At 44.8% G+C, this 24,228-nt stretch overlaps 1 protein-coding gene across 2 annotated transcripts; it reads left to right on the forward strand.

Annotated features, from left to right (window-relative positions):
• The first annotated feature begins 1,068 nt into the window (after positions 1 to 1,068).
• LOC139407186 (G patch domain-containing protein 2-like) lies at positions 1,069 to 18,817 on the forward strand. 2 transcript variants are annotated; one of them, XM_071150734.1, is made up of 10 exons: positions 1,069 to 1,239; positions 2,426 to 2,669; positions 3,069 to 3,616; positions 3,873 to 3,937; positions 5,399 to 5,575; positions 5,832 to 5,955; positions 6,089 to 6,128; positions 6,281 to 6,345; positions 6,486 to 6,574; positions 17,647 to 18,817. In XM_071150734.1, exons 1-10 carry the CDS (start codon positions 1,190 to 1,192, stop codon positions 17,814 to 17,816), a joined length of 1,572 nt encoding a protein of 523 aa, XP_071006835.1. In that variant the 5' UTR covers positions 1,069 to 1,189; the 3' UTR covers positions 17,817 to 18,817. The 2 variants fall into 2 exon arrangements, with proteins under 2 accessions (XP_071006835.1, XP_071006836.1); XM_071150735.1 differs by having other exon boundaries at positions 3,069 to 3,613; positions 17,647 to 18,049.
• Positions 18,818 to 24,228: the final 5,411 nt, after the last annotated feature.

Below are 24,228 nucleotides of genomic sequence, written 5' to 3' on the forward strand. Positions count from 1 at the left end.
GGGTTGCCAGTTCGAATCCTGGGTTTGATGGGAAATATCAGGTGGTAAGTAAACTGGCAACCGGAAGGTTGTTGGTATCAAATCCTAGATGCCATTGCCTGCTGTTGTGCCCTTGAGCAAGGCACTTAAACCTCCCACAACAACTGCTCCACTAGTGCCCAGTGGCAGCCCCCTGCTCCAACCTGTGTATGTATGTGTTTATCGGAGGAGTTGAGTAAAAGCAGAAGTCGAATTTCAATCGTGTCTTGTGTACAATTGATGAAGAAAAGTGCTCTTAAAAGTAGATTTAGTGAAATTACTTGTCAGGAGCAGCACAGGTGAAAATGGGCGCGTTCAAGCAGATCACTTTTGTCAAGTTGGTGACTGTCGTTGGTCACCACCTTCCAAAGTGTGTTGCATTACGGGGATGAACATTTTCCCATTTGTGCCTACATGAACTTCAAAAACTGTGATTAATGGTCATGAAGTTTCTGCACTTGCTCTTTACCAACTTCATCCTACAGCCATCACCTGCATCGTGGCTCTATAATCAACCACTTTTTGTCTTCTCACGCTAGTGTTAAAGACATCACTGAAACCAAGTTTGACGTGATTCATGTCTACAGCGGATATATGCAAATTAACGTGATGTTTGAGGCTCTCACTGATCGTACAATGTAGACACATCATTTCAGTTCGAGTGTGATATGGGAGTTGGAGACATTATTTATATATTTCTAAACAATGGCAACACTGCCATGTTGATCTGAGCTTTTGGAAAACCCTATTAGTGTCCGCAGATGCACCTCAGACGAGTCCACAGTCGGTTGCGTCAGCATTACCACTGAAAACGCACCCATTGAGAGGAGCAAAATGCAACACTTCGGAATCTGTGCATCACCGCGTGGCTTTTCGTCACCGTAGCCAGGGCACCAAAACAGCAGAAGTTGAGCCTCGAGTTTCCACGCGTTTAGTTGCGGAAATTGACCCACTGCGGTTAATTTTCTGAATCATATAATCTACCAAAGTTAGTGACACCAGTACAGTAGGTGGCAGTAATGCGCAATTAACGTTGATACTTGTTAGCCAACCACACCACAGCATGAATTGTGTTGCCTGCTTTCGCATATGTACTAGCAAGCTTTATTAGCTAGCATTAGAAGACTCCTCTTTGTTTTTGGTTAAAAGTAACCGGCTTTGAGGGGCTTTAATGTTCCGTGAAGCTCATTTAAAGACCATCGGTAAAGCGGGAACCAGCTGGTAAGTGATGTTAATTCATGGCTAGCATAGCACCCTTGCCTAACGTATTTCGATGAAACGACAGTGCCAACGTTAATCGGTTAACGTTACCTAGCTAAAGATCAGATGTTGACATTGTCAGCTAAATGGATCACTAACGTCTGACTGCCCAAATTGCGTTCTCGGTCTAGATTTAGCTAATCAAAGTTAACTAGCTTTTCTTTTGCAACTTAGCCAACAATACTAGCTAACGCGTTAGCTTTTAAAATGAGGCCAGATCTCCATGGATTGTGCCTGGGCCGTCTAGCACAAGTCTTGCATGCAAGTTTAGCTAATAGCTAGCTGGCACATACACGGGAACACCTTCCATTACAGATCATAAGATGCCAGGGGCGTATTAATTACGCCTTGTAACGAAAGTTAAGTCTCAGAGCAAACGGAACGAGGCAACAACATGAATTTACCCAATAGAAACTGGTTTTCGTTACGAAAGATTATGCTGCACAATGAATACAGCCCTGGTCTCGTGGGACAGTTTCACATTGACACTTAATAGGATACACACTAGGCTGTACACAAAGTGGATTGTATAAGGAGGTTGACTGGTTTAGAGTTCAGAATGCCACTGACAATTTAATGCAGATTAAGAAATAATCCAGATAGTAGGGTTGTATTGAACACAGGCAGGAGCACATGGGGAAGGGTTGCATGATAATATCGTTTCCTATGGAAAAACAAGAGGGAGGTAACACGTTGACATACAAGCATGACAGACAAGTGCAAAAAGCAGAATAAACTGAAGTGTATCAAACAAACTGAGGATCTTACATACTGGACTGGCAGGCAATTGTACAAAATATGGCAGCAGCATATACACTTTGACAAACTCCAAGGATCTTAATGTTAACACATTTACAAATGTGTGCCAATAATGGAAAGTACAGCCACACACACCATGGAAGAAAAAAATAGGAAGTCCACCTCATACATTCACCAACAGGAATAAACAAGTTTGGAGGGAACACTATTGCTTAAATAGACATGGGTGCTAATGAGCAGAGTGGAGACATTTGTGGTGGAGCGTGGCCAGGGGGGGAAAGGCGTGGCAAGAGGTTATGGATGAGGACATGAGCCTTCACAACACACACACAAATTAAATTCTTCACTGTTTGTTACACACTCATACCTCCTTTCTCTCCTTCCCCAGGCACTTTAGCCGGGCGATGGACGAGCTGGTCCATGACCTGGTGTCGGCGCTGGAGGAGAGCTCGGAGCAGGCGGCACGGGGGGGCTTCGGGGATGGGGGGGACCACGCGCTGGCCGTAGGCTGCCTGCTGAAGAGACAGGCCCGGAAACGTCGTGGGAGGAAGCGACGCTCTGACAACCCCCACCCACCCTGGGAGACTGGCCACCTCAGTGAGGGATCTGAGTCCAGCCTGGATGAACACAAGGTGGGGAGGTGGTCTCGAGTAGGCCCTTAATGAAATGGTATTGTTGTTTATTGTAAAGGAATAGTTCCTTTGGCAACTGCTTTTTTTCCCCCCAGGAAAGTACAGTAAGCAGATTCCTTAAGATAACAGATACTGTCCATTTTACTGTCTAAGCTAGGTAGCCTAGTGGTTAAGAGCATTGGGCCAGTAAATGAAAGGTTGCTGTTTCAAATCCCGAGCCAACTAAGTGAAAATAATCTGTTGATGTGCCCTTGAGCAAGGCACTTAACCCTAATGTCCCCTGTAAGTCGTTCTGGATAAGAGTGTATGTAAAATGTTTGACTTTCTGAACGTCTCTTTGGCTAACTGTTTTTGTCTTTCCTCTTGCTCTCCTTCTCTTCCTCGCTCATTTCCTCTCAGGACTACCGCACCACCACAGGTGGCATTGCCAGCAGCAACAGCCACGCCCGTGATAACAGCGACTCTGATGAGCAGCTGGGGCCCAAGCGCCGTACACCCCTGAACCCCGACACAGGGCGTGCCAAACGCCCCATCTGGCAGGAGGATCTAGGAGGAGTGCCGGGTGCAGAGGGGTCCCGTAGTTTGAGGCGACGGCGCAAGGTCAAACGCATGGCCGTGGACCCCCCTCTGGAGCCGGTGATCTCCAGTAGCAACACCCCCATGCTAGGGCCCCCACCCGTCCCCAAGCCCCACGCAGGGTGCAGGATCCCTGGGGTGAGCGTGGCTGAGGGCAGGGCGGGGATGGAGCTCGTTGGTGGTGGTGGGGTTGGAAGAGGGAAAAGCAGGGTAAAGAAGAGGAAACTGGCTGCCCACAGGCTGGGGCTGGAGGCAACTGATGAAGGGGTGGTGGTGGAGAGTGAGGACGCCATTATGGGGCAGGCGGGGCCCAAGGACAAGATGGAGTTTGAGGAGCAGAAGGGCTCGGACGAGGACATGAGTGACAGGTGGTTAGTGTTTCTCTTGTCTGCTGTGTTTCCCTGCTCCTCGGTATAGGCCTATACGTTCACAGGTATGCTCACCTAGTTGGAAAGCAGTATTTAGGAGACTTGTTTGCTAGGTTATTCTTCCCATAGCTTCATCTTCCTGAGAGTTTTCCTTGTATGATGGGCAATGGAAATTGATTTCAGATTGTTCTCGTCTTCTTTTCCTATCACCTCACACCCCATATTTTCTCATTTCTCTCTCTCTTTCTCTCTCTGTTAGTGAGACCAGCAGTGTCAGCAACAGTAGCGATGGTGGACTGTACACCAATGACGAGGGGAGGCAAGGTAACCGTCTATTTTGCTGGCCACCAAATCTTGTTATTTACAGGAATGGTGGAGTACCATTTTTCTTGTTACATGCTTCGTAAAAAAACAGGTGTAGACTAAAAGTGAAACGCTTACGGGTCCTTTTTCAACAATGCAGAGTTAAAGATAAAAATCTAAATAGTGACACAAGGAATAATTACACAGTGAATAACAATAATGAGTAAAAATAACATGCCTATATACCGGCAGTACCGAGTCGATGTGCAGTGGTACGAGATAATTGAGGTAGCTATGTACATATAGGTAGGGGTAAAGTGACTAGACAACAGGAGAGATAATTGACAATGGCAACAGTATATGTGGTGAGTATGAAAGTGTGTGTGAGTGTGGCCTCAGTATGTAGTATGCATGTGTGTTGTGTATGTATTGTGTGATGGGGGTCAGTGTCCGGTGTGTGTGGGTAGTGTCCGGTGTGTGTGGGTAGTGTCCGGTGTGTGTGGGTAGTGTCCGGTGTGTGTGGGTAGTGTCCGGTGTGTGTGGGTAGTGTCCAGTGTGTGTGCATAGAATTAGTGCAAACAAGGTTCAATGTAGGTAGTCTGGGTAGCCATTTGATTAGCTATTTATCAGCCTTGTTTAGCAGTCTTATGTATCAGGGGTAGAAGCTGTTCAGGGTCCTGTTGGTTCCAGACTTGGTACACTGGTACCGCTTGCCGTGGTAGCAGAGAGAACAATCTTTGGCTTGGGTGGCTGGAGTCTTTGTTCTCTGATACCGCCTGGTATAGAGGAACTGGATCAAATAACATTTGATCAAATAACACCTATTAATAACAGGTGTAGACTAACAGTGAAATGCTTACTTACGTGTCCCTTTCTACCTATGCAGAGTTAAAGATAGAAAGAAATAGAAAAGGGGGCCATACTCATCACCCTCTGTAGCACCTTGCGGTCGGTCAGGTGCCTTGCGGTTTCCATACTAAGACGTGATGCAGCCAGTCAAGATGCTCTCAATGGTGCAGCTGTAGAACTTTGAGGATCTAAAAAAATTTTGCTTGGGAAGAATCATTCCCTTGTGTTAGAGCTTTTCTCCCTGATCCCTAAACATCTTGGTCTGTGAGAGAATCGGATGCGTCAACTAGATTATTAATGCATTAATTCTATCATTTATGACATTTATTCTTGTGAGTACCGATTTTTCTAGACCAAGTTATGCCATAAGAGAAGCTGCATGTATCTAATTATTTACAAGTTGACTAACAAATCGCCTTCCAAATGTCAGAAATTATAAGCGGAAACATATCCAAGTTAGGCTTTAACAAAATATTCAACACCTGCTGTCCCATGTCATTTATAGCAGTGTTATCAACAAGGATAAAAATGTGTGTCTTGAAAAAGATTGTTCCAAAATCTGAGTAAATGTTTTATATGAAAACTATTTTCCAAACCCTGACCGTTAACTTCTAACCTCTTCCCGTCTCCCAGCTGATGATGAGCAGAGTGACTGGTTCTATGAGGGGGACCCGGGGGGAGCGTGTGGGGTGGCGGGGGTGATTCCCTGGTGGGAGAGAGAGGCAGGGGAGGAACTGGACCTGGCTGACCCTGTCTTCAACAGCATCCTCACCGGATCCTTCCCCATCATGAGCCCCAGGGCACAGAGAGGTAGCTGGACCCAGACCTGTCGGTTTGTTTGTTTGTATCTCTGAGCCCAGTACCATTTTGATTCCTGGTCCCCCACTTGTCTCTGTTTTTCTTTGCGCAATAGTAGAACGAGTTACCCAAAGTCTATTGTAACCTGTCATTTGGCCAGTAGGGGGCAGCTACTGCAAAGGGTTTGTCTTGTAGCCTCTACAGCTGCCATAGTGTTTCTCCCATTCCAGTATATGATGTGTGCACTGTGCTGTCTCTGCTGTGGCAGGGTTCCAGGCCAGGCTGAGCTGGCTGCATGGTGGACCCCAGGGCCACGATTCCCAGGGCAGCCCAGGACAGGCCTTCAACGAGCGGCTGGGACGACACCACCAGGACCCCCCCCACTCACACGAGTCAGTCTACCTTACAACCTGACTTGTAGAATACTTGTCTACACTTTGTTTCTTTTTTCCCTTATTCAGTTTTTTTCTATAATTGACTTGACTGTGTGCAAATAAACTAAACAAACCTATGTGTCGTCCACAGCCCGTGGTTTAGTCCGGGGTCTAGACGAGAACACGGACAAGTAAGGCATGCCTCTGTTAGTTCACCGCCTAGCTGCACTTTCAAAACAGTACCGACTGTTAAACAGTTGTGGCTGATAATGCCCAGATAGACGTATTTTACATTTTCTAATAGCTGTTAGTATATTCTCTCTGTCTCTCTCTCTCTCTCTAGATGCACTGGGACTCACGGACAGACAGAGGGCATCGGAGGAGCTGCTCAGTGAAAACAGCCAGCAGGTACATTAGGAATAATCCAATCAACAAATTATCTCACAAATTATACAGTGGTTCCATCCACAACGGTACATTGTTTCTAGGATGTTGCCAACACATGGATGCTAATGAATGATTCCTATGTTCTGGTTGTGGTTCTACAGACAGACGAGTGGTCACCTTGGGTCTCTGTGTACGGGGGAAGTCAAGAGGAGACGCAAAGCAGCACCCCTTGGCTTACCTCCACCCACAGGTTAACTCTTTCTGACACACACTACTGCACTCACTCACTTACACACACACACACACACACACCCAACCCTGGTCATTAACCAGCTTTAGCTCTTGGCGCCTTCACCTTTCCTCCCTAACCTGGGCTGGACACCAGTCAGCTGGCAGGCTCTGCAGTCAGAGAGATACCAGATGAACCCTAAGCCAATCACGGCTGTGTATCACAGAACGTTCCTGCTCCCCTTCACCTCTGTTAGTGTTTTTTAGGGGAGTGGAACATGTTAATACCAGGAAAGGGAATGAGACTGGGGATATAAAGGGTTAATACGTCTTGGTCAGGTGCCCATCTTGGTTCTAGGAAGAGGATATAAAGGAGTGTATACCAATGGCTACAACTTGAAGTCATGCAACAGGAGTCTGCTCTATTGCCCACACCTCTCATTGTTACAGGGCCTTCAGAAAGTGTTCATACCCCTGGACTTATTCCACATTTGTTGCGTTACAGCCAGAATTCAAAATGGATTATAGATTTTTTTTCTCCCTCAATCTACACACAATAACCCATAATGACAAAGTGAAAACATGTTTTTAGAAAATGTTGCTAATTTATTGAAAATGAAATACAGAAATCTAATTTACATAAGTATTCACACCCCTGAGTCGATACTTTGTAAAAGCACCTTTGGCGGTGATTGCAGCTTTGAGTCGTCTTGGGTATGTCTGTATCAGCTTCTCACATCTGAATTTGGGGATTTTCTCCCATTCTTCCTTATAGATTTTCTCAAGCTTTGTTAAGTTAGATGGGGAGCAGCGGTCAACAGCAATCTTCAAGTCTTTCTACTCTGGGCTTTGACTAGGCCACTCAACGACTTTCACATTCTTGTTCTGAAGCCATTCCAGTGTTGCTTTGGCTGTATGCTTGGGGTCATGGTCCTGTCGAAACATAAATCTTCGCCCCAGTCTAAGGTCATTTGCGTTCTGAATCAGATTGTCATCAAGGATTTGCCTGTATTTGGCTGCATTCGTTGTTCCCTCTATCCTTACCAGTCTCCCAGTCCCTACCACTGAAAAGTATCCCCATAGCATGATGCTGCCACCACCATGCTTCACAATAGGGATGGCGTTAGACAGGTGATGAGCTGTGCCTGGTTTTCTCCATTCAGGACACAGAATCTAATTTGTCTCATCAGACTACAGAATCTTTTGCGTTATGATCTCTGAGTCTTTCATGTGCCTTCTTGCAAACTCCAGGTGTGCTTTCATGTGCCTTTTTCTTAGGTGTGACTTCTGTCTAGCCACTCTCCCATAAAGCCCAGATTGGTGAAGGTGCTGTAGAGACTGTTGTCCTTCTGGCAGGTTCTCCCATCTCGGCTAAGGAACTCTGTAGTTTTGGTGGTCGTTAGGTTCTTGGTCCTTCCTGACCAAAGTCCTTGTTGCCGATTGCTCAGTTTGGTCAGACGGCCAGCTCTAGCCAGAGTCTGGGTAGTTCCATATTATTTAAATTTCCCAATGATAGAGACTTTCAACACTCTAGAAATTATTGTACAGCATTCCCCAGATATAAGCCTCATCACAATTCTATTTTGGAGATCTACGGACAGTTCCTTAGACTTCATGTTATAGTTTCTGCTCTGACATGCACTTCCTCTATGGTATATTGGTGATCACACAATGTAATGTGCATCCCGCTACCTACTATGCAGGATGGAAACAGGATTCCTTCCAAAAAACAACCCCCCCCCCAAAAGTAAAACAACTTTTCTGTTAAAAATAAATAAAACATAAATAAAACAGATTTGATCCCAACACAGGCTCAAGGGGAACCTGGGAAGGTGGGTCTTCCAACACCAGTACCCCTTGCAAGTCTTTCAATGTAAAATCCTTGAGTTCCAAAAACATTTCTGCTCATTGACGTCATCCTGACCAACTGGCCCTCCAAATACACCTCCGCTGTCTACAACCAGGATCTCAGCGATCACTGCCTCATTGCCTGTATCCGCTACGGAGCCGCAGTCAAACGACCACCCCTCATCACTGTCAAACGCTCCCTAAAACACTTCTGCGAGCAGGCCTTTCTAATCGACCTGGCCCGGGTATCCTGGAAGGACATTGACCTCATCCCGTCAGTTGAGGATGCCTGGTCTTTCTTTAAAAGTAACTTCCTCACCATTTTAGATAAGCATGCTCCGTTCAAAAAATGCAGAACTAAGAACAGATATAGCCCCTGGTTCACTCCAGACCTGACTGCCCTCGACCAGCACAAAAACATCCTGTGGCGGACTGCGCTAACATCGAATAGTCCCCGCGATATGCAACTGTTCAGGGAAGTCAGGAACCAATACACACAGTCAGTCAGGAAAGCTAAAGCCAACTTCTTCAGGCAGAAGTTTGCATCCTGTAGCTCCAACTCCAAAAAGTTCTGGGACACTGTGAAGTCCATGGAGAACAAGAGCACCTCCTCCCAGCTGCCCACTGCACTGAGACTAGGTAACATGGTCACCACCGATAAATCCATGATTATCGAAAACTTCAACAAGCATTTCTCAACGGCTGGCCATGCCTTCCGCCTGGCTACTCCAACCTCGGACAACAGCTCCCCCCCCCCCGCAGCTACTCGCCCAAGCCTCTCCAGGTTCTCCTTTACCCAAATCCAGATAGCAGATGTCCTGAAAGAGCTGCAAAACCTGGACCCGTACAAATCAGCTGGGCTGGACAATCTGGACCCTCTATTCCTGAAACTATCCGCCGCCATTGTCGCAACCCCTATTACCAGCCTGTTCAACCTCTCTTTCATATCGTCTGAGATCCCCAAGGATTGGAAAGCTGCCGCAGTCATCCCCCTCTTCAAAGGGGGCGACACCCTGGACCCAAACTGTTACAGACCTATATCCATCCTGCCCTGCCTATCTAAGGTCTTCGAAAGCCAAGTCAACAAACAGGTCACTGACCATCTTGAATCCCACCGTACCTTCTCCGCTGTGCAATCTGGTTTCCGAGCCGGTCACGGGTGTACCTCAGCCACGCTCAAGGTACTAAACGATATCATAACCGCCATCGATAAAAGACAGTACTGTGCAGCCGTCTTCATAGACCTTGCCAAGGCTTTCGACTCTGTCAATCACCGTATTCTTATCGGCAGACTCAGTAGCCTCGGTTTTTCGGATGACTGCCTTGCCTGGTTCACCAATTACTTTGCAGACAGAGTTCAGTGTGCCAAATCGGAGGGCATGCTGTCCGGTCCTCTGGCAGTCTCTATGGGGGTGCCACAGGGTTCAATTCTCGGGCCGACTCTTTTCTCTGTATATATCAATGATGTTTCTCATGCTGCGGGCGATTCCCTGATCCACCTCTACGCAGACGACACCATTCTATATACTTCCGGCCCGTCCTTGGACACTGTGCTATCTAACCTCCAAACGAGCTTCAATGCCATACAGCACTCCTTCCGTGGCCTCCAACTGCTCTTAAACGCTAGTAAAACCAAATGCATGCTTTTCAACCGTTCGCTGCCTGCACCCGCACGCCTGACCAGCATCACCACCCTGGATGGTTCCGACCTTGAATATGTGGACATCTATAAGTACCTAGGTGTCTGGCTAGACTCTAAACTCTCCTTCCAGACCCATATCAAACATCTCCAATCGAAAATCAAATCAAGAGTCGGCTTTCTATTCCGCAACAAAGCCTCCTTCACTCACGCCGCCAAACTTACCCTAGTAAAACTGACTATCCTACCGATCCTCGACTTCGGCGACGTCATCTACAAAATTGCTTCCAACACTCTACTCAGCAAACTGGATGCAGTTTATCACAGTGCCATCCGTTTTGTCACTAAAGCACCTTATACCACCCACCACTGCGACTTGTATGCTCTAGTCGGCTGGCCCTCGCTACATATTCGTCGCCAGACCCACTGGCTCCAGGTCATCTACAAGTCCATGCTAGGTAAAGCTCCGCCTTATCTCAGTTCACTGGTTACGATGGCAACACCCATCCGTAGCACGCGCTCCAGCAGGTGTATCTCACTGATCATCCCTAAAGCCAACACCTCATTTGGCTGCCTTTCGTTCCAGTTCTCTGCTGCCTGTGACTGGAACGAATTGCAAAAATCGCTGAAGTTGGAGACTTTTATCTCCCTCACCAACTTCAAACATCTGCTATCTGAGCAGCTAACCGATCGCTGCAGCTGTACATAGTCTATTGGTAAATAGCCCACCCATTTTCACCTACCTCATCCCCATACTGTTTTTATTTATTTATTTTTATTTTTCTGCTCTTTTGCACACCAATATCTCTACCTGTACATAACCATCTGATCATTTATCACTCCAGTGTTAATCTGCATAATTGTAATTATTTGCCTACCTTCTCATGCCTTTTGCACACAATGTATATATAGACTCCCCTTTTTTCTACTGTGTTATTGACTTGTTAATTGTTTACTCCATGTGTAACTCTGTGTTGTCTGTTCACACTGCTATGCCTTATCTTGGCCAGGTCGCAGTTGCAAATGAGAACTTGTTCTCAACTAGCCTACCTGGTTAAATAAAGGTGAAATAAAAAAAATAGGCACAATCATGTCAAGTTTCTTTGACTTCTTTGAGGCTTGTGCTGTACAGTTTGACTGGCAGTGAATGCAACAAAATCCACCTTTAACACACAGGGTATATTATGTCTGGCAGTAAACATTGACTACAGGCTGAGTTGTATCCACTACCATCTCTTCACTAGCACCACTTGTTTTCTCAATTATTTTAATCGCCTCCATTGTAGATTTAATTGATTAACTTTAGCCACCTCAATTTCCTTCACCCTTACAGGGCACTCCAGGAACTCAAGATCATGATCCCCACCACAATTGCAACACTGTTATCCTTTTACACACCTTTCTTCAGTATACTCTGTTCGTCTGCACACACTTGAAACATGGCCAAATCCTTTACAATTCTTACACTACAGTGGTTTGGCGACGGAAGCTCTTACGACATAGCTTCAATAACCAAGCTTCACATGCGTAGGTATTTGCTCTTTATCAAATAAACAGGGCCTACAGACTTTATAAAAAAAAAAGGGCCTACAGACATTCACCCAGCGGGTCAGACACTGGGCACCAACCACACTAGGAATTCTCTTCAGTTATTCAACTTGAACAGCTGTCGTCACCCCTGAGATGACTCCTTTGACTGGTGCTCTACTCCGAAGTTCAAAACACAAAACTTCTGTTGTCCGGATTCTTTTGAAGCCCACTGCAATCTTCTTCTGCTCTTCAGAAAAACTATTCATCAAAATAAGAGCACTCCTGGTCACTCTGACAGACTCACCATTTGACACCTCAATCGGGTTTCCCGCAAACGCATCCTTACTCAACAAACACATCCTTACTCAACAAACGCATCCTTACTCAACAAAACGCATCCTTACTCAACAAAACGCATCCTTACTCAACAAACGCATCCTTACTCAACAAAACGCATCCTTACTCAACAAAACGCATCCTTACTCAACAAAGCGCATCCTTACTCAACAAAGCGCATCCTTACTCAACAAAGCGCATCCTTACTCAACAAACGCATCCTTACTCAACAAACGCATCCTTACTCAACAAAACGCATCCTTACTCAACAAACACATCCTTACTCAACAAAACGCATCCTTACTCAACAAACGCATCCTTACTCAACAAAACGCATCCTTACTCAACAAACGCATCCTTACTCAACAAAACGCATCCTTACTCAACAAACGCATCCTTACTCAACAAAACGCAACCTTACTCAACAAACGCAACTCAACAAACGCATCCTTACTCAACAAACGCATCCTTACTCAACAAACGCATCCTTACTCAACAAACGCATCCTTACTCAACAAACGCATCCTTATTCAACAAAACGCATCCTTACTCAACAAACTCATCCTTACTCAACAAACGCATCCTTACTCAACAAACGCATCCTTACTCAACAAAACGCATCCTTACTCAACAAACGCATCCTTACTCAACAAACGCATCCTTACTCAACAAACGCATCCTTACTCCACAAACGCATATAGATGTGTATAGATGGTGAGATTTTATTTATTTAATCCAATTTGAATTCAGGCTATAACACAACAAAATGTGGACTTAGTACTTTCTGAAGACACTGTGCGTAAAGGTCAAGGAAAAAGAAGAGACAAGATGTATTTTGTGACACAATCATTGTAGAGCAGGCCTCAGCTGGTTCATTGGGTTAGAGGTAGAGTTCAGGGGTTAAATACTGTAGCTTTTTCAGCCCATTGAGCCTAATCAATAAGCCTTCATCAAGATCATCTGCTCTACTCTTCTCTCGCTCTTCCGGTCTCCTTCAAGTTCTCTCTTTCCCTCTCCTCTTATGTCTCCCTCTAACATACTTTAGCATCCCGCCAACTTTTTTCCATCCAAAGCCTAAATGTTTATTTCCACGAACCGATCTAGTCATGATTGCGGTAAAGTTCTGCCCGCGGCTTAGTATGAAATGTAGCCGTAATGCTGAGGCGGCATTGGCACGCACTACGCTCTTAAGCTTTTGATGGCTGCTAGGCAGCACCAGTTACTACTAGGCTGTTACCATCCTTCTGGCAGTTCTAAACATTGTGAGGCATGTCACTTCACCCATCTCTTCACATAGCCCTTAGCACTGTTTTCTTAACCACAACTGGATGGAATATTGAATAAAGTAGGCTAATGTATTTGAAGGCAAAGAATTGTTGCTTACTGAAACTCCCAAAGTCATCCTATTGTTATAATAGCCTAACTGCGTTTGGTCAACTATTTCAGCACCGTTTATCAGCACTAATCAGAAGAATTTGCCTGCATGTTATTTAGTTTAACAAATGGATTATTTTGCTCTTCACTCGCAATCGTTCAGTAGCCTAGGCCTACTCTTATGGAATCCATGTCATGCCGAATGTATTCACAAATATAAATCACCAATCCACAAATGTAAATCGCTATCCACAAACAAACCTTTTGATTTGTATTTGTAAATCGATGTATTGCATTAATCTTTTTATAACTGCAGATATGCAGGTCATTTCCAATATAATGCAATATATTGATTTACAAATACAAATCAAAATGTGTTTGTGGATAGTGAATTGCATTTGTGGATTGGGGATTGTAGTGAATACTCAGGGAGAAAAAAGTATAGATTCACGCGCAGAGCGCGGCAGGTGTTTATTTCGCCTTCGCAGAAGGCAGGAATCGTGGTCGCAGGCAATGGTCATACACAGGTTGGGAAACAGGCAGGTAAATAAAAAACTAGGACTGAAGGCTATAACTGGTTCTCACAAACAAGCTAGAAAAAGGCTTAGTAAAGTCAAAACGAACAATACCTCACAAAGGCACAAACAGAATGAACTGGACTAAATAAGGAGCTGATGAGACCAGGCGAGTAACTCACACAGGTGAAATCAATGAACAAAAATGAAAGACAGGGCTACGTTCAAGAACACAAGGTTTAGAAAATAAATACAGAACCTTACAGTGATTTACATTTGTGGATTGGTGATTTACCTTTGTGAATACATTTGGCATGTATATGGATCCCATATACTCCTGACCAAAAGCCGGTGACTTGTCTTAATCGATCAATGTGATTTTGTTTCAGTGAATCTCCGTCTGTGTATTTGGTTTATTCACTGCTGGGCAAATAAGTGGTGGCAGCTCGTCTATTCGTTTACTCATCTATCATATTGATCAGAAAACATTTAGCATGCAATAATGTAGCCTAATTCAAATGTAGGCTTATTATTTGGCTTAATTGCCTAAAGGCAACTCCAAAAGCCCGTGGAGGTTGTGAAATATGTACACACGACTTGCATTCTTTAAAAAATATAGATATGCTATTATTTTCTATAGTTATCCTGTTGAATATACTCTCAATGTAAGACCCTACACCTGTTCCATAACGAAGCGGAGTGAGGGTAGGAAAGAGATTAAACGTGGATTTTCAAAAAGCATGGGCTTGGGCTCTGTTTCAAAATATCAGGTTTTTAGAAATGTTTGCACATTTATTAAACAAAAATACCTTATTTACATAAGTATTCAGACCCTTTGCTATGAGACTTTAAATTGAGATCAGGTGCATCCTGTTTCCATTGATCATCCTTGAGATGTTTCAACAACTTGATTGGAGTCCACCTGTGGTAAATTCAATTGATTGGACATGATTTGGAAAGGCACACACCTGTCTATATGAGGTCACACAGGTGACAGTGCATGTCAGAGCAAAAACCAAGCCATGAGGTTGAAGGAATTGTCCGTGGGGCTCTGAGACAGGATTGTCTTGAGGCACAGATCTGGGGAAGGGTAGCAAAAACATTTTTGACAGCATTGAAGGTCCCCAAGAACACCGTGGCCTCCATCATTCTTAAATGGAAGAAGTCTGGAAACACCAAGACTCTTCCTAGAGCTGGCCGCCCGGCCAAACTGAGCCGAAGGTCACTCTGACAGAGCTCCAGGGTTCCTCTGCGGAGATGGAAGAACCTTACAGAAGGACAACAATCTCTGCAGCACTCCACCAATCAGGCCTTTATGGTAGAGTAGCCAAACAGAAGCCACTGCCCAGTAAAAGGCACATGACAGCCCGCGTCATGGCAGCCCGCGTTTGCCAAAAGGCATCTAAAGGACTCTGACCATGAGAAACAAGATTCTCTGGTCTGATGAAATCAAGATTGAGCTCTTTGGCCTGAATGCCGAGTGTCACGTCTGGAGGAAACCTGGCACCATCCCTACGGTGAAGCATGGTGGTGGCAGCATCATGCTGTGGGGATGTTTTTGAAAGGCAGGGACTGGGAGACTAGTCAGGATCGAGGGGGAATATGAGCAGAGCGAAGTACAGAGAGATCCTGGATGAAAACCTGCCCCAGAGCCCTCAGGACCTCAGAGCCCGGGGTGAAGGTTCACCTTCCAACAGGACAACGACCCTAAGCACACAGCCAAGACAGAGTGGCTTCGGGAGAAATCTCTGAAGGTCCTTGTGGCCCAGCCAGAGCCCGGACTTGAACCCGATCTAACATCTTTGGAGAGACCTGAAAATAGCTGTGCAGCGACTCTCCCCATCCAACCTGACAGAGCTTGAGAGGATCTGCAGAGAAGACTGTGAGAAACTCCCCAAATACAGTTGTGCCATGCTTGTAGCATCATACCCCAAAAGACTTGAGGCTGTAATCGTGGCCAAAGGTGCTTCAACAAAGTACTGAATACTTATGTAAAGTTGATTTTTCAGTTTCACATTTTTTATAAATGTCCAAAAGTGACAACCTGTTTTTGCTTTGTCATTGTGTGGGTGTGTGTGTGTGTGTGGGTGGACTGGTGAGGGAAAGAAATGATATAATCCCTTTTAGAATAACTCAAATAGTTTGTGATTGCACTGAATGTGCAATTAATTTATTAAAATAGACTTACACCCCCATCGACCCATGCCTACTCCCACTCCTTAACTTGCCAACATGTGCACGGTCGGTATAAAAGGCTTATTCCGGTAATGTGGTAAAAATGGGACTGTATGAATTGGGTTCCAAACAATATACAGTGCCCTTGACTTTTTCCTCATTTTGTTGTGTTACAGCCTAAATTGGAAAAGGATTCAATTGAGATTTGTTGTCACTGGCTTACACACAATATATACCCCATAATGTCAAAGTGGAATTGTGGTTTCCTAAATTTTTACAAACTAATTACAAATGAAAAGCTGAAATGTATAGAGTGAATAAGTATTCAACCCCTTTGTTATGGACTCACTCTGCAACAAGTGTTTAACATGATTTTTAAATTACTACCTCATCTCTGTACCCCACACATACAATTATCTGTATGGTTCCTCAGTCGAGCAGTGAATTTCAAACACAGATTCAACCACCAGGGAGGTTTTCCAATGCTTCACTAAGAAGGGCACCTATTGGTAGAGATGGAAAGAAATAGCAGACATTCAATATCTCTTTGAGAATGGTGAAGTTATTAATTACACTATGGATTGTGTATCAATACACCCAGTCACTACAAAGATACAGGCATCCTTCGAAGAGGAAGGAAGCCGCTCAGGGATTTCAACATGAGACCAAGAGTGACTTTGAAACAGTCACATAGTTTAATGGTTTAATCAACAACGTTGTAGTTGTTCCACAATACTAACCTAATTGACAGAGTAAAAAGAAGGAAGCCTGTACAGAATAAAATATTCCAAAACATGCATCCTGTTTGCAACAAGGCACTAAAGTAATTTCCCTGAATACAAAGTGTTATGTTTGGGGCAAATCCAATACAACACATTACTGAGTACCACTCTCCATATTTTCAAGCATAGTGGTGGCTGCATCATGTTATGGGTATGCTTGTAATCGTTAAGGACTGGGGAGTTTTTCAGGATAAAAAGAAACGTAATGGAGCTAAGCACAGGCAAAATCCTAGAGGAAAACCTACTTCAGTCTGCTTTCCCCCAGACACAGGGAGAGGAATAACCTGAAACACAAGGCCAAATCTACATTGGAGTTGATACCAAGATGCCCTTGGCCGAGTTACAGTTTTAACTTAAATCTACTTGAAAATATATATGACACAACCTGAAAATGGTTGTGTAGCAATGATCAACAACCAAGTTGACAGCGCTTGAATTATTTTAAAAAGCATAATGGGCAAATGTTGCATAATCCAGGTGTGGAAAGCTCATAGAGACTCACAGCTGTAATTGCTGCCAAAGGTGGTTCTACAAAGTATTGAGATATTTCTGTATTTAATTTTCAATACATTTGCAATAATGTATACAAATATGTTTTCACTTTGTTATTATGTGGTATTGTGTGTAGATGGGTGAGAGATAAAAAAATAAAAAAAATAATTTAACCCATTTTGGATTCAGGCTGTAACGCAACAAAATGTGGAATAAGTCCAGGGGTATGAACACTTTCTGAAGGCACCCTATGTGGTCTATAAAGTCCATAAAGTCTCTGTAAAGTGTAATACTCTCCACATATGTCTCCCTCCACCTCTAACATGCTCTCTCCTTTTATGTCTCCATCTCCTCTTCTCTGTAGTAACTCTGTGTTCCTGTTCTTTTATGTCTCCTTCTCTAGGGGTGGTAGGTGAGAGTGCGGGGCCCATCCCAGAGACCAACATGGGGAACCGGATGCTGCAGAGTATGGGCTGGAGCCCTGGCATGGGCTTGGGTCCGGAGGGCAGGGGCATCACTGAGCCTGTTCGGGCCACACAGAGACCCAAGGGAGCGGGCCTGGGTTTTAACTGAGCCCCATGCTTTAGGCCCCAAACTGAACAGGCCAGGCCAGCAGGCCTCGATGGAGATGGACCCTACTGAGAGCAGGGAGGACAGTGGTCAACACTTCCTGGGAAAGAAGGCCTGATAGAGCATCAGAGCTGGAAGAAGGAACAAATGCAAATGTTTAACTTAAAGGCGGACGAACATCCTATGATAGGGAAAGTCACAACCCTGGTTAGAGAGGAAGTGCATGGAGCGTTAGGGTTCCCATCAGTGCTCCTGAGTGGCGCAGCGGTCTAAGGCACTGCGTCACTACAGTCCCTGGTTCGAATCCAGGCTGTATCACATCCGGCCGTGATTGGGAGTCCCATAGGGCGGCGCACAATTGACCCAGCGTCATCCGGGTTTGACCGGGGTAGGCCGTCCTTGTAATTAAGAATTTGTTCTTAACCTACTTGCCTATTTAAATTAAGGTTAAATAAAATAAAAATATATTTTTTAAACTCAGATTTGTACTTGATGTCCAACATACCAGGAAAAAGAGAAGGAATGAAGAGAAGACAACCAGGCATTGTAGTTGGGTTTGATTGTGTGCAACTAGCCAGGCTATATAGTTGGACTGTGTGTACTACACACTAAAAGGCTCAGTTTCACAAGAATACAATTTCTCTTCAATCAATGTTCCATTTTCTGTAAGTATGGCAGAGCCAAATGGTTGTGTGATGTTGCACAGGATGACAAAAAATCTATTTCAGGTTAAAATAATTGTAAGCATCAAAATCACTCATGGATGTTCATGTGGTTGAAGTTATAGTTTCTTTTAAATATTTTTTGCAATGCCACATTACATTGGCATTATTCCAAGGTAACTATAGTGGTATAACCTATGTAGCTAGTACTTACTCTGGTTAGTACAAAAAGGTGATGGCTGAAGTGGTAGCTAAGTAGTGCATGGTAATTAAATGTATACTACTTGTAGTTGCATTACATTAGTGTTATACCAGAGTAACTGGCTAATTTAAAAACAAATAGTGTACATGTAATATATATTACATTTAAACTATCATATGCTTTCTTTTGAATATTGGTCAGTTATGTTGGAATGTGTAGATGGTATGCCTGAGGGAAGAGTGTGGTAAATGATTCAGGAAATTAATCATGGTATGGTTGTAAAGTAGAATGTTCAATCCCTGAAGATTCCAGAATAGTGTTTATTTTATTAAAAAGAAGCCAAACAAAAGTCAAAAGTAATCAGGCTGTACTTGCTTTGTATGCATCACATGGAAATGCCTCCTTTCCAATAATGATTCACAGTGGTCGTGTCCAAAATCTGGCTTGCCCAATACTTAGTTAAATTGCATACTGTGTACTAATCGTACTACATCTGGTATTCCAAGTCGGGGTCGTGACCCCAATGCAATGGAGTCGCCAGATTTTCTTTGGGTTGAAGGGGCACAAGAAATGATTGTATGGGACAATGTATAACGTTTTTGAGTAAATGTATTTATTGGTTCCTATTCATTTTGATGAGAAAGCTGGAAATGTAATGAGTTGAAGGTTGTTTGTTGATGTAAAAATCGAAATGTACAGATTTTAAGGTTGTTTCATTAGATTTTGGGGTGGGAGGAGGTTTGCCAGAAATTCTGGAGAAAATAATGGTATCCCCGCTGAGAAAGTTTGAATACCACTTTACTACATAGTATTTAGAACGTACTGTTTATTAAAAACAAATGCAGTAAGCAACATATCAGCTGTACTCGTCTCATCCTACTGAGAATGTGTCATCTAATGCGCAATTACGTTGATTCCTGCCGTTTGGTCATTTTAGTACAGCGCGTCCTCAGCTGATTATCAGCTGTTGTCTAGCAAGACGATTCTCTTCCTCATGTGCAGCAAATTCTACTAGATGAAAAGACTAAATGAGTATGACATCATGGCATTTAAAGCATACTAAGGAAATACAAAGTCACACACTATAAAACCTTTTAAAAATTTGCATACCCAAAATGCCTACTATTTTGAACTATTACAGGTATTCGGACACAGGCAATGACGTTTTATGAAGCGAAGGGCATTACTTTACAGTCCTGTAGTTATTTTAGTCTCTTCCATTTACCTGGTAAATACCAACTGAAATAGGATGGCAAAATAAAGTGTTGCCAATGTAATGTGTGGAATAATCCCCTTGTATTATGAGCAGATGTGAGATCAATTTCTCTTACCACGGTCTGGTCTTTAACAATTATTAGCAGAACTGTGCAAAACTGTTTTACATGTCAGTTCAATCAGGAAGGAACAAAGTAAATGTGGTGATACTCTGAAACAATAAACACTGTTTAGAAGTAATATTCATGTTTGGTTTACACAAACCTCAAGCAAAAAAAGAAAAAGTCCCTCAGAAAACATCAAAATACCAGTTTTCCAAAAACAGCTTCATAAATTGCATATCTTTATTGACATCTACACTTGCATCAAACACATGCTGACACAGAACCTCACTGAAACGTGATGCCATTGCCTCTCTTTCCCTCCCTCTCTCCCCCTCTCTGCAAGGCTGCTATAGCAATTCCCGTGTCTATGGGAATGCAGGAGAGCTGTGTCCTCTACTTCCTCTCTATCCTCTCCCCCTATCACACACACTCAGGACTCCCCTGTGAGTGGGGTAAGTGAACTCTGTGCTGCCTGGTCCGGAGTAGAGGAGAGAAAGGTCTGTGCTGCTGCTGCATCGCTGAGCCACAGAGAGGAGAGGAAGGAAGAGAGCTGGGTAGAGCTGAGGCATTTGTCCTTGAGACTGACTGACTGCAGCTGGCTGCAGTACTCTGGAGGAACCAGTGAGTAAGTACTGAGCAGGTGCAGGGGCTGGATGGGTTTTTAGGACATGGACGGGTTGTTGTGGGATATTTAGACTGGGGGCATTTAGAGGGTATTTGGATGTGTGTATCTACAGTGGGGTATTTTGACCAAGGCAGTTGGCTAGAGGGCATTTGGGCTCGATTTAAATGTGTGTGTGTGTGTTACCTTTGTCCAGGTGGTAGAGATCTGTCCTGTACTCCGGTATACCCACCGTACTGTTTTTTTTATCAGCTTTCTGCTCTCCTCTCTCAAAACAGTGTGTCGCTACACATTTTGTTTTGAGAATAGCTATTAGAACATTCCTCAATCTTCCGCCTGCATTCTGAGGTCATGTTTGTCAGTGATATAATTTTTCCAATACATTTTTATTATTTTTCCCATCTCGCAAAGTAAACATTTCTTTACAGAGCTTTACTCCCTCCCTCCCTCCCTCTCTACCCCCCCCCCCCCCCCCCCCCCTCTAGTGTTGACAGATCGATAGTTATACATCTATAATTGGAAGCCATCAGTTATGGCGGTCCTCCAAAGCCAGTCATTATCGTGTGTAATCTTGCAGAAAATTACATTTGGATTGGTGTTCCTGGCGTAGCTGAGACTCACTGGTCTGTGTTAGCCTGGCTAACTGGCTTCTGCTCAATCTATCCACCTTTATATGAGAGTTAGAGAGAGAGGGGGAGAGGTAGAGGGAGGGGGAGAGGGGGGAGGGGGAGAGGGAGAGGGGGGAGAGGTAGAGGGAGGGGGAGAGGGGGGAGAGGGGGGAGGGGGAGAGGGGGGAGAGGTAGAGGGGGGGAGAGGGGGAGAGGTAGAGGGGGGGAGAGGGAGGGGGAGGTAGAGGGCGGAGGGGGAGGTAGAGGGCGGAGGGGAGGTAGGTAGAGGGTGAGTGAGGGGGGGAGGTAGAGGGAGGAGGGGAGTGAGGGGGAGAGGTAGCGGGTGGAGGGGAGGGAGGGAGAGGTAGAGGTCATAGAGATGGAGAGGGACAGGTATGTGAGAGGGAGGAGACGGAGGAGGGACAGGAGAGGAGATAAAAGAGACAGATGGAGAGTTATTGGAGAGTGAGGAGGCAGAGGGAGAACATGGGATAGAGAGAAAGAGAATGAGGGAAAGAAAGTGGAAAAAGTAGAGTGGGTAGCAGCTAGAGAGAGCGGAGGAACAGAAGCGAGGTGGGAGGAAGTATTAGGAAATTGGCTCCTATACACCAGTATTACACCAGCCAGACAGTTAGCTTTATCACCTGTGGAGAGAGACCTTAACTGTGGGGTGATAGGTCAGGTAATCTGACCTTTAGTGTGTGTGTGCACGTGCAGTGGTGTAGTGGAGGGTAAACGCAAGTAAACAGAGTTTACCCACTTTTGGCTCAACAGTTTACCCAACTTTTCTGTGTACCACTACATCACTGTGTGTGTGTCAAAATCAAATCCAATTTTATTTGTCACATACACATGGTTAGCAGATGTTAATGTGAGTGTAGCGAAATGCTTGTGCTTCTAGTTCCGACAATGCAGTAATAACCAACGAGTAATCTAACCTAACAATTTCACAACAACTGCCTTATACACACAAGTGTAAAGGGATGAAGAATATGTACAGAAAGATATATGAATGAGTGATGGTACAAAACGGCATAGGCAAGATGCAGTAGATGGTATCGAGTACAGTATATACATTTGAGATGAGTAATGTAGGGTATGTAAACATTATATTAAGTGGCATTGTTTAAAGTGGCTAGTGATACATTTTTTACATAAATGTTTCCAATATTAAAGTGGCTGGAGTTGAGTCAGTATGTTGGCAGCAGCCACTCAATGTTAGTGGTGGCTGTTTAACAGTCTGATGGTTTTGAGAGAGATCTGTTTTTCAGTCTCTCAGTCCCTGCTTTGATGCACCTGTACTGACCTCGCCTTCTGGATGATAGCGGGGTGAACAGGCAGTGGCTCGGGTGGTTGTTATCCTTGATGATCTTTTTGGCCTTCCTGTGACTTCGGGTGGTGTAGGTGTCCTGGAGGGCAGGTAGTTTGCCCCCGGTGATGCGTTGTACAGACCTCACTACCCTCTGGAGCCTTATGGTTGTGGGTGGAGCAGTTGCCATACCAGGCGGTGATACAGCCCGACAGGATGCTCTCGATTGTGCATCTGTAAAAGTTTGTCAGTGCTTTTGGTGACAAGCAAAATTTCTTCAGCCTCCTGAGGTTGAAGAGGCGCTGCTGCGCCTTCTTCACCACACTGTCTGTGTGGGTGGACCAATTCAGTTTGATGTGTACGCAGAGGAACTTAAAACCCACTACCCACTCCACTACTGTCCCGTCTATGTGGATAGGTGGGTGCTCCCTCTGCTGTATCCTGAAGTCCACGATCATCTCCTTTGTTTTCTTGACGTTATTTTCCAGACACCACACTCTGAGGGCCCTCAGCTCCTCCCTGTAGGCTGTCTCGTTGTTGTTGGTAATCAAGCCTACCACTGTAGTGTTGTCTGCAAACTTGTTGATTGAGTTGGAGGCGTGCATGGCCACGCAGTCGTGGGTGAACAGGGAGTACAGGAGAGGGCTCAGAACGCACCCTTGTGGGGCCCCAGTGTTGAGGATCAGCTGGGTGGAGATGTTGTTACCTACAACATCAGTTTGGAGGGTACTATGGTGTTAAATGCTGAGCTGTGGTCGATGAACAGCATTCTCACGTAGGTGACCCAGATGGGTTTGGGCAGTGTGGTTGCGATTGCGTCGTCTGTGGACCTATTGGGGCAATAAGCAAATTGGAGTGGGTCTAGGGTGTCAGGTAGGGTGGAGGTGATATGGTCCTTGACTTGTCTCTCAAAGCACTTCATGATGACGGAAGTGAGTGCTACGGGGCGGTAGTAATTTAGCTCAGTTACCTTAGCTTTCTTGGGAACAGGAACAATGGTGGCCCTCTTGAAGCATGTGGGAACAGCAGACAGGGATAAGGATTGATTGAATATGTCCGTAAACACACCAGCCAGCTGGTCTGCGCATGCTCTTATGACGTGGCTGGGGATGCCGTCTGGGCCTGCAGCCTTGCTAGGTTTAAAACGTTTAAATGTTTTACTCACGTCGGCTGCAGTGAAGGAGAGTCCGCAGGTTTTGGTAGAGGGCCGTGTCAGTGGCACTGTATTGTCCTCAAATCGAGCAAAGAAGTTGTTTAGTCTGTCTGGGAGCAAGACATCCTGGTCCGCGACGGGGCTGGTTTTCTTATTGTAATCCGTGATTGACTGTAGACCCTGCCACATACCTCTTGTGTCTGAGCCGTTGAATTGCGACTCTACTTTGTCTCTATACTGACGCTTAGCTTGTTTGATTGCCTTGCGGAGGGAATTGCTACACTGTTTGTATTCGGTCATGTTTCCAGTCACCTTGCCCTGGTTAAAAGCAGTGGTTCGCGCGAATGCTGCCATCAATCCATGGTTTCTGGTTTGGGAATGTTTTAATAGTTGCTGTGGGTACGACATTGCTGATGCACTTGCTAATAAACTCGCTCACCGAATCAGCGTATTCATCAATGTTGTTTTTTTACGCAATGCGGAACATATCCGAATCCACGTGATCGAAGCAATCTTGAAGCGTGGAACCAGATTGGTCGG

This window comes from Oncorhynchus clarkii, chromosome 4, assembly GCF_045791955.1.
Source record: "Oncorhynchus clarkii lewisi isolate Uvic-CL-2024 chromosome 4, UVic_Ocla_1.0, whole genome shotgun sequence".
In the NCBI taxonomy this organism is placed as follows: domain Eukaryota; kingdom Metazoa; phylum Chordata; class Actinopteri; order Salmoniformes; family Salmonidae; genus Oncorhynchus; species Oncorhynchus clarkii.